The sequence below is a fragment of the Cryptomeria japonica genome, chromosome 7, assembly GCF_030272615.1.
Source record: "Cryptomeria japonica chromosome 7, Sugi_1.0, whole genome shotgun sequence".
Classification (NCBI taxonomy): domain Eukaryota; kingdom Viridiplantae; phylum Streptophyta; class Pinopsida; order Cupressales; family Cupressaceae; genus Cryptomeria; species Cryptomeria japonica.
In genome coordinates, this window is record NC_081411.1 from 31826819 (window position 1) to 31835578 (window position 8760).

At 37.2% G+C, this 8760-nt stretch overlaps 2 protein-coding genes across 2 annotated transcripts; both read right to left on the reverse strand.

Annotated features, from left to right (window-relative positions):
* Positions 1–1128: 1128 nt before the first annotated feature.
* Positions 1129–4889, reverse strand: LOC131856374 (probable disease resistance protein At5g45510). Its single transcript, XM_059208140.1, has 2 exons — positions 1986–4889; positions 1129–1590 (listed from the first exon to the last, which is right to left on the reverse strand). Exons 1-2 carry the CDS (start codon positions 4887–4889, stop codon positions 1129–1131), a joined length of 3366 nt encoding a protein of 1121 aa, XP_059064123.1.
* Positions 4890–5080: 191 nt separating this feature from the next.
* LOC131856375 (disease resistance protein Roq1-like) lies at positions 5081–6915 on the reverse strand. The gene is made up of 2 exons (XM_059208141.1): positions 6389–6915; positions 5081–6308 (listed from the first exon to the last, which is right to left on the reverse strand). Exons 1-2 carry the CDS (start codon positions 6913–6915, stop codon positions 5081–5083), a joined length of 1755 nt encoding a protein of 584 aa, XP_059064124.1.
* Positions 6916–8760: the final 1845 nt, after the last annotated feature.

The window sequence follows — 8760 nt, forward strand, 5'->3', positions numbered from 1 at the left end:
AGATTACATAAAAACTTATGTAGAAAATGATAATCCTCCACATAACATAAAAAATGCTAACACTTATTCCTCTCCTAGGGTATCTCATGAATGAGGAAAGAATATATACTCCTATCAATGATCTCTATAATGGAGAGAAACCATTGAAGAGATACATGACACCATGTTCTTCTCATATACATACTCTAGTGCAACGGGGGAAAGGTAAAAAATATCGGTATCTCAATCCCTCTAAATCTTCTTTATTCTCCTAGAGCTTATCATGATCATCAACATATTTATAGACAATATGATGTTATGCATTTCATGCATGATCTATCTCCTAAAATAAACTTAAGTAAACATGAAGCCTTAGATGATAAGGATCTTTCTTCCCAACCTAGCAAAGAGGACATAAATAACGATGATAGAAAGAACCTCCCCACAAAGGATATTCCTTCTTCATCTTCTCATCCGTTTGGTCCTTCAACTTATCCTTACACAAAATTTTTTGAGGAAATGCATGAGATCAAAGTCCCTCTCCATTACAATTAAAAACATCCTATGAGGTTGGGTATGACATCATTTCAAAGAAAGGCTATAATGGACAAGGACTTGGAAAACAACAACAAGAAATAAAAGTTCCTATAGACCCTCCCTAATGATTTACTAAAGAAGACCTAGGATATCTCAATTCTCAAACATCTATTGAGGATGCTCATAAGGTTCAAATGCTTAAGGAGCATTTTTCAAGGCACAAAAACTATCGTCCATCCAAAAATCCCTCTTCAAGTGATCCTCCCCCTCCTTTACCAATTCATTTGCCTCAAGAAAATAATCCTTCTTCCTCCACTAATCTATCTTGCCCTACATTTCAAAAGACAAGACCCATTCATATTGACAATCAAGAAAAATAAGCTACAAAAATCTTTTGAAGGTTGAAATATGATAAGAATATCACTTTTTCTTTCATAAGACATATCAATAATTATTTTTTAAAATATATATATTAAGATTTCATTTAATTTATAAACTTCAAAATAAAAATTACACAATTAAATATAAAATAAATATTTTAATATTAACACAATGAATAAAATTCTATTATATAAAGTAAATTAGTTTAATTTCATCGAATTACATAATTATTTATAAAGAATATAATGTATCAACAATTATATGCAACACTTTTCTATACTCTTCACCATTCTTCACGTCTACACAAATCCCCTTCTTCATTATTACATTTCTCCCTAATATATCTTGAATCTTCTTGTAATACCAATGGTAACTCCATTTATCATATTCCAGCATTGTAATTATCCATTCTCCTTGGCACGTCATGTTAAGATGATAATCAAAACTAGAGTCTTTGTACTGTGAAAGTGATTCATTTATATCCCCCACCAAAGGACAGCCGTCGACCATAACGATAAAGCATGCAATAACTGCAATCAACTCTAACCGCTTTGGAAGATATGTTTCCTCTAGAGCACCAATTTCAATCACTCGATCAATGCCAATGTTGGCATCACAAAACATATTTTGATTAAATCTTAACACCGCTCCATCCACTGCTCTTCCAATCATATCCATTTTCTGTGGTACACTCTGAAATAAGAGAAAAAATATTCTCAGTTCGAGCAATATAAGTGTTTTTCATGCACAGATCATTTAAAACAGCTTACTATAATATAGTGCAAAACAAAACTGAAGTTTCACAATGAGCATCAATCTCTCAAATATAAAGATCAACAATGAGACACTAAAAATTATTTATAAAAAAACTAAAGTGAATTTAGAAATTTGCGTTATATTAGAATTCAATAATGGAAAATCAAATTAAATGTCCATTTGAAATTAAGACTAAAATTTCTATAATAAAAAGTCCATACTTTAAACAATTAAACTCGACCTCTCAAAGTCAATAACAAAGTAAAACAGCACCCCTATTAAAAAATGATATTTATGATTGCTTATTTACAATGGAGTATTAGAATCATTACCTTCAAATTATGAATGCAATTCCGTATAACTGTGTTACTGCAATAACGAAGTTTCATATATTCTGATGCATGCAACTCTGGTACTTTCTGCAGCTTCCCACAGGAGTCAATGACAATTTTCTCCAGGCAGCTGACTTTGCAAAGACTTGGCAAATCCTCAAGCTTAGGGCACTGTGCGATAATCAGCTCTGTAAGCTTTGTCAGATCACCGGTAACTGCTACTCTTTGCAAATCTCTGCATCTTTGTGCAGAGAGGCTGATGAGTGCTTTTGGCAATATAATGTTCTCTAGCTTCTCACACGAGTCGATCTCTATTTTCTCCAAACTGCTCCCTCTGCCAAGATTTGGCAACTCCTCAAGATTAGGGCAGTGTGCAATAATCATCTGTGTAAGGTTTGTAAGATCACCGGCAACTGCTACTCTTTGCAAACCTCTGCAACTTCGTACACACACGCTGATGAGTGTTGTTGGCAATTCAATGGTCTCTATCTTCTCACAGAAGCTAATTCCAATTTGTTCCAGGCAGCCGACTCTGCAAAGACTTGGCAACTCCTCAAGCTCAGGGCACTTTTCAATGTACAACAGTGTAAGCTTTGTAAGATCACCGGTAACTACTATTCTTTGCAAACATCTGCATCTTCGTACAAACAGGCTGACGAGTGTCGCTGGCAATATAATGTTCTTTAGCTTCCCACAAGAGTCAATGACAATTTTCTCCAAGCAGCTAACCCTGCAAAGACTTGGCAATTCCTCCAACTCAGGACACTCTTCTATAATCATCCTTGTAAGCATTATAAGATCCCCCGTAACTGCTACTCTTTGCAAATCTCTGCATCTTCGTGCAGACAGGCTAGTGAGTGTTGTTGGCAATGTAATGTTCTTTAGCTTCCCACAAGAGTCAATCACAATTTGCTCCATACAGCTCACTCTGCAAAGACTTGGCAACTCTTCAAGCTTAGGGCAGTATGCAATAATCAGCCGTGTCAGATTTGTAAGATCACCGGTAGCTGCTACTCTTTGCAAACCTATGCAACTTCGTGCAGACAGGCTGATGAGTGTCGTTGGCAATGTAATGTTCTCTAGCTTTTCACAGCAGTCAATCTCTATTTTCTCCAAGCAACTCGCTCTGGAAGGACTTGGTAACTCCTCAAGCTGAGAACAATCATTAATGTACTGCTTTGGAAGATCACCAGTTCCTGCTACTCTTTGCAAATCTCTGCAGGTTTGTACAGACAGCTTGATTACTATTGTTGACAATGTAATGTTATTTAGCTTCCCACAAGAGTCAATCACAATTTGCTCCAAACAGCTCACTCTGCAAAGACTTGGCAACTCTTCAAGCATAGGACAATGTGCAATAATCAGCCGTGTAAGCTTTGTAAGATCGCCAGTTCCTGCTATTCTTTGCAAATCTCTGCACATTTGTACACACAACTCGATGACTGTTGTTGGCAATGTAATGTTCCTTACCATCTCACAGGAGGAAATCTCAATTTGCTTCAAGCAACTCACTCTGGGAAGTATTGGCAACTCCTCAAGCTTAGGGCAGTGTGCAATAATCAGCCTCGTAAGCTTTGTAAGCTCACCAGTACCTGCTACTCTTTGCAAATCTTTGCATGTTTGTACATCCAGGTCGACGACTGATGTTGGGAAGCTAATATTCTTTAGCTTCTTACAGAAATAAATATAAATTTGCTCCAAGCAGCTCACTCTGGAAAGACTTGACAACTCCTCAAGCTGAGAACAATTATAAATGTACAACTTTGTAAGCTTTGTAATATCAACTCTTTGCAAATCTCTACAACTTGTTATAGACAGCCTGGTCGCTGCCATTGGCAACGCAATATTCTCCAGCTTCTTACAGGAGTAAGTCTCAATTTTCTCCAACCTGGTGGCAGCCATTGGCAACGTAATATTCTCTAGCTTCTTACAGGAGTGAATCTCAATTTGCTCCAAGCAGCTGAGTCTGGCAAGACTTGGCAGCTCCTCAAGCTCAGGACAACCTTTGATGTACAAGCATATTAGTTTTGTAAGATCTGGTATCCCTGACACTCTCTCCAAATTTGAACAAAACACAGTATTCAATTCTAAAAGCTTTGAAAGATCAGGTGTTAGTGACAATCTTTTCAATTTTTTACAGTCTGCAATCTCAAGAAAATTCAATGTCCTTATCCTTGCCAAATCCACTTCAATAAGATCTTCCATTTTAGAAATTTTGAGAGATTGTAGACGTTGACAGCAATTGCCAGTAATTAAAATCTTCGTTACAAGATTACGGCCTTTAATCTCAAAACTTTCGACTCCACTCATTATTGTTCTAGACCACCCCTCATTAGTCAAAACCACTTCCATCTCCCAAGGTAGTTTGAAATCATAGATAACTAAGGACTTAAAAGTAGTCCTGTCTGAAGTATCACTGGATGCCAGGTCCCCTGTTAATTCCGAGCCCATCACATTTAAACTATGGAGATTCATTCCTAGAGATCCCAATAAAGACCAAATATCCATGTGAAATTCCTTAGCATGTAAAACTACCTTTTCCATATTATTTGATTTTCCCGACAAATCTGGAAACTCTTCCAGAAAAGTTTTACCAATATGCAACTCTTTTAAATGAGAGGGGGCCTGATAATCAAAATAATTTATTACAAAACTTTGGTTGTACCCAAAAGCCAAGACACTATCGTAATATAATTCACAACAGAGTATACGATTAATGAAGACTTGATTTTCGATGGAGAAAGACACAATACCTGCATATGACTCTGCCACAGTCTTTGGAAACATCCACCGTTGATTCTTAAATACAACAAGTTTTGAAGAGGAATCCATGAAGGAATGCTTGTCTTTATAGCTGAATTCAAGGGATCTTGAGGCCAGTTCGGGTATTGAAGCTGAAGCCATAGCAGAGGAGTATCAGAACTGTCTTCAAACTCCCTTATAAAGTATATAATTTGACACTCCATGGATTCATCCGAAATGGAGTGGAAACACCTGCCCTTGGTTTGAGCTAAGATGTTGTGGAATCCCTTTAATTCCTGCATTCACAGAATGTAGCATACATGTGTAGTAGTAAGAATTTTGACATTTAAATATCAATAAGAAACGGGAATTTGGAGAGCCAAGCATACCAGAGATTTAAGATCTTGGGGATGCCACACACGACGAGGATTGCTCAGTTCATTTGCCATCTCTCTTCCTAAGTCCCGCAGGTGGTCATGCATTCTGAAAACAACTCCGTCCCGACCAGATTTCGATTTCCAATCCAGGAAAGGCCGATCCCTTAAGTAAACTTCCTCCAGAAGACATTTATCTTTTAGTGTTTCCAAAGCATGATGACAGCACCATCCAGAACCCTCCCATATGGTCATGGCCATATTCTTTGATTGGCCGATGAAAAAGCATGCTACATCTATGAAAATTTGTTTCTCTTCATTATGTAATGAATCAAAGCTTATCTTCAGCCTCTTCTTTACATCTGTGGGCAGCGTCTTACTGACTCTTTTCAATTCTTCCCTCCAATATCGTGGATCTTTACCAGAAACGTGCCGGCCCAGAACTTGAAGAGACAGAGGCAAGCCTCCACACTTGTTTACGAAGGTCTCCACTAGATCTTCGTATCCGCTACACGGATGGGATTGGTGAAAAGCATACCAGCAAAATAGCTCCTTCCCATCTTCTCTATCCAATCCTTTTAATTGATAAACATTCGCAATTCCTGCAGTTGCAAGGACCCCTACATCACGGGTTGTAATAATCACCAGCTTATTATTATACTTATTTAATATATCTACGGCTATTAGAGCATCTAACTGTTGCACATGATCGATGTTATCTAAACAAATTATGAAACTCAAAGACCCGCTCCTTTCAAAACGATCCTTAAGACAGCTTGTCCCTTCCTCAAGACTTCGAAATCTGTGATCTTCATCGAAGAGTTCTTTGAGCAGTGTACTTTGCAAACTAGGCAATTCAGCCTTGGCAGAGGCTTCCGCAACGTCAAACAGAAAACATGCTCTTGTGTATTCTGATCTCTTTTGGTTAAACAACTCCTTGGAAAGAGTCGTCTTTCCAACCCCACCCATACCGGAAATACCAACGACATTAACCTTCTCTTTTGCTGCTCCACTCATTCCGCACTGGCTCTCAAATTCTTGTACAAGATGACGAAGGCACTTCCTTTCAAAACCCTTTACAAGCTTCTGGAGTCCTACTGGATGTTTCGCAACATACAAATGTTTTGTCCTCTGTACTTCTTTTTCGACAGCGGACACTATTTCCTTGCAGTCACTGGAACTGGAAGAGAATTTTTTTTGAGTTAACCTGTTTTGTAAGACAAAAAAAATACCAGAAATAGATTTGTCTCAGTTAAATTGAAAATAGGCAATAGGCAGAAAACTTACTTTGGATCCTTGAACTCGTAGCCTGTAGTACATGAAACTGATTGAAGGGCTTCCTTCCACTCGCTGATCTTCTCGGTATATCTGCCCTTCTCTTCATATTTAAGAAATGCACCAGCATACACCCCTTTTTCGATATGACGGAGTTCCCAGGGTTCCACTTGATAAAAGAGGGGAATAATCTTAGCTCTACTCTGTAACATGAGAACCAGCTCGGTCAGACACCAAGGGGAATGTGCATATCCTTTGGAAAAGATGGCTAAGTGTACCGAAGCAGAATGGATGGCAGTCTCAATAGTAGAAGGAAAAGAAGTTCCAAGTTCTTTCTCTTCGGAATCCAGAAATGCCCGTATTCCCAGCTGCTCAAGTGAGCTGTAAAGCTGATTAGCCAAAGTTTGTTTGACATCGGGGCCTCTGTGGTTGATGAACACATCGAAGAGTCTGAAAGATTCTTCCACTTTTCTCCTTTTGTTGGGAGGTTCAATTCCAGAGAAAGCGTTGTGTTGGTCTGATGAGGATGTAGAAGCCATAAATGAACGGATGGAGCTGAAACAAAATAGTAAAGCAAATCTCGGAAATGATGGATAAGTTTTGGAAATCAAGGATGCATTGAACTAGACCTGCTAAATAGATGCCAGTGCAGCCTGCTTCCAGGAAAGGTGGAAAAGGGAAAGATGCCAAGAAGGAAAATGTTGTCAAAAAGAGGAATCCAATTCTTTGTTTTTTGGTTGGGTAAAGAGAGGTTTGAGCCACTCCATCCGATGACTTAATTTTTAGGTCTATCCTGAAATAAACATAAATAAAAAATACATAAAAAAAAAACAAACAAGGAAGGAGGAAATCTTTATTTAGGAGAAGAGCACCAGTATGAATGTGACTGCAGTTAATAAACGTTATAGAAATTCAAGGTCGTGATTCCTTGACAGAAAGAATAGTGTCTGCTTCTCACAGCTCCCTGCCACTAATAAGACAAGAAGGTTTTTTTGGTTTTCCTTTTTCTTATTGGAACAAGCAATTGAAAAGAAAATTACAATATGGGGGCAGCCAAACAGCTCTTAATAAGAACCAGAAGAACAACAGTCTATAAAGAATAGTTCCAGTGGAGCATAAGATCCTCACCATTCATAATAATAGAATTGTCTATAATATAACCAAGAAAATGACTGAAACAAGTGAAGCTTTAGTAAAACTAAGAAATGCTTGAAACAGGAGAAGCTGCGGTGAAACATAAAACTATTACAATACGCAGTCATCAAATTCTGAATTTCAACATTTACTGAAGCTGTTTAGAACATAAGTTATCATTTCTATGGAGTTGTAAACAAGTAGTTGTATCGAATTGTAGTGAAATAACTTTATTAATATTTGATTAAATAAATTTATATTAATTAAATAAAATAATTTAGATAAGAATTTCAATCTTATTGGGTGTATATCTTAATTTGAAATTATATTTTTAGTGTTAGAAATATATCTTTCTCAAAAATGTTAAAAGAAAAAAAAATACAGAATTATTTTATTTATTAGAAGTTATTTTATATTACTTTAAATTATTCTATTTGTATATATAGAGACATAAATTTTGTCACTTATTTTGGAAATATATGTTTATTATTAAATCTCATACTTTGACATGTAAGTGGTTGTCATGTTTTTCATGAAAGATAATATTTTTTTATTAATATGCTCAAGTCATTATATTCCATCTCTTGTTGTAAGGAAAGCAAGTGCGGAAATTCGCTTCCCTAATGTCAATTTGCAGGGGAAAACAGACTAGTGTTTACAAATTTACAACTTTTACAGAAAATGGCTCAAGCATGAGCATACACAATTAAAGAACACAGAGATAGAACACAGAGAGTTAACATGGGAAAACCCTTTCGGGAGAAAAACCCACCACCAATAGAAAATAATATTATTATCAGTATGTCAAATACAATAAAGTTCAGTCTGTAGACTTCCTTTCACTCTGTCAATCAATTGTTCCATATGTAACATACAACACTTGGATCACTCTGCAATTATTGATCACTCAATAGCTATCATAATCCATAACCTTACATTTGGTTCACATTTGGCTTCTAATACCAAATTGGTCGACCGTTACACCTGCGCGAGACGGTTGGCAAGTCGAACTATCTTTGTCGGTGTGCAATCATGGAAAACCAATTATCCCACATGCACCAGGGAGTCGGGTCGGTTCGTATTCATATACACCGATAGTCTCATCCTTAATGTCCGAGCGTTCACCTTTTTTGGATCTCGGTTCGATCTCACATCTGCAGTCGGTCTCCACTGCATCAGCCATCGGTATAGCGCTTAACTGGTAGAGCCGATTGCCCAATGATACCCGATCGCCGAAGGCGACTCCATCG

Bases quoted from the DNA above. Each gene is read 5' to 3' on its own strand.
- LOC131856375 (XM_059208141.1), bottom strand. From the start codon at position 6,915: ATGGCTTCTACATCCTCATCAGACCAACACAACGCTTTCTCTGGAATT. The intron at 6,309-6,388 runs GTAAGTTTTCTG...CTTACAAAACAG, and splicing joins TACGAGTTCAAGGATCCAAA to GTTAACTCAAAAAAAATTCT.
- LOC131856374 (XM_059208140.1), bottom strand. From the start codon at position 4,889: ATGGCTTCAGCTTCAATACCCGAACTGGCCTCAAGATCCCTTGAATTC. The intron at 1,591-1,985 runs GTAATGATTCTA...CTCTTATTTCAG, and splicing joins ATTGCATTCATAATTTGAAG to AGTGTACCACAGAAAATGGA.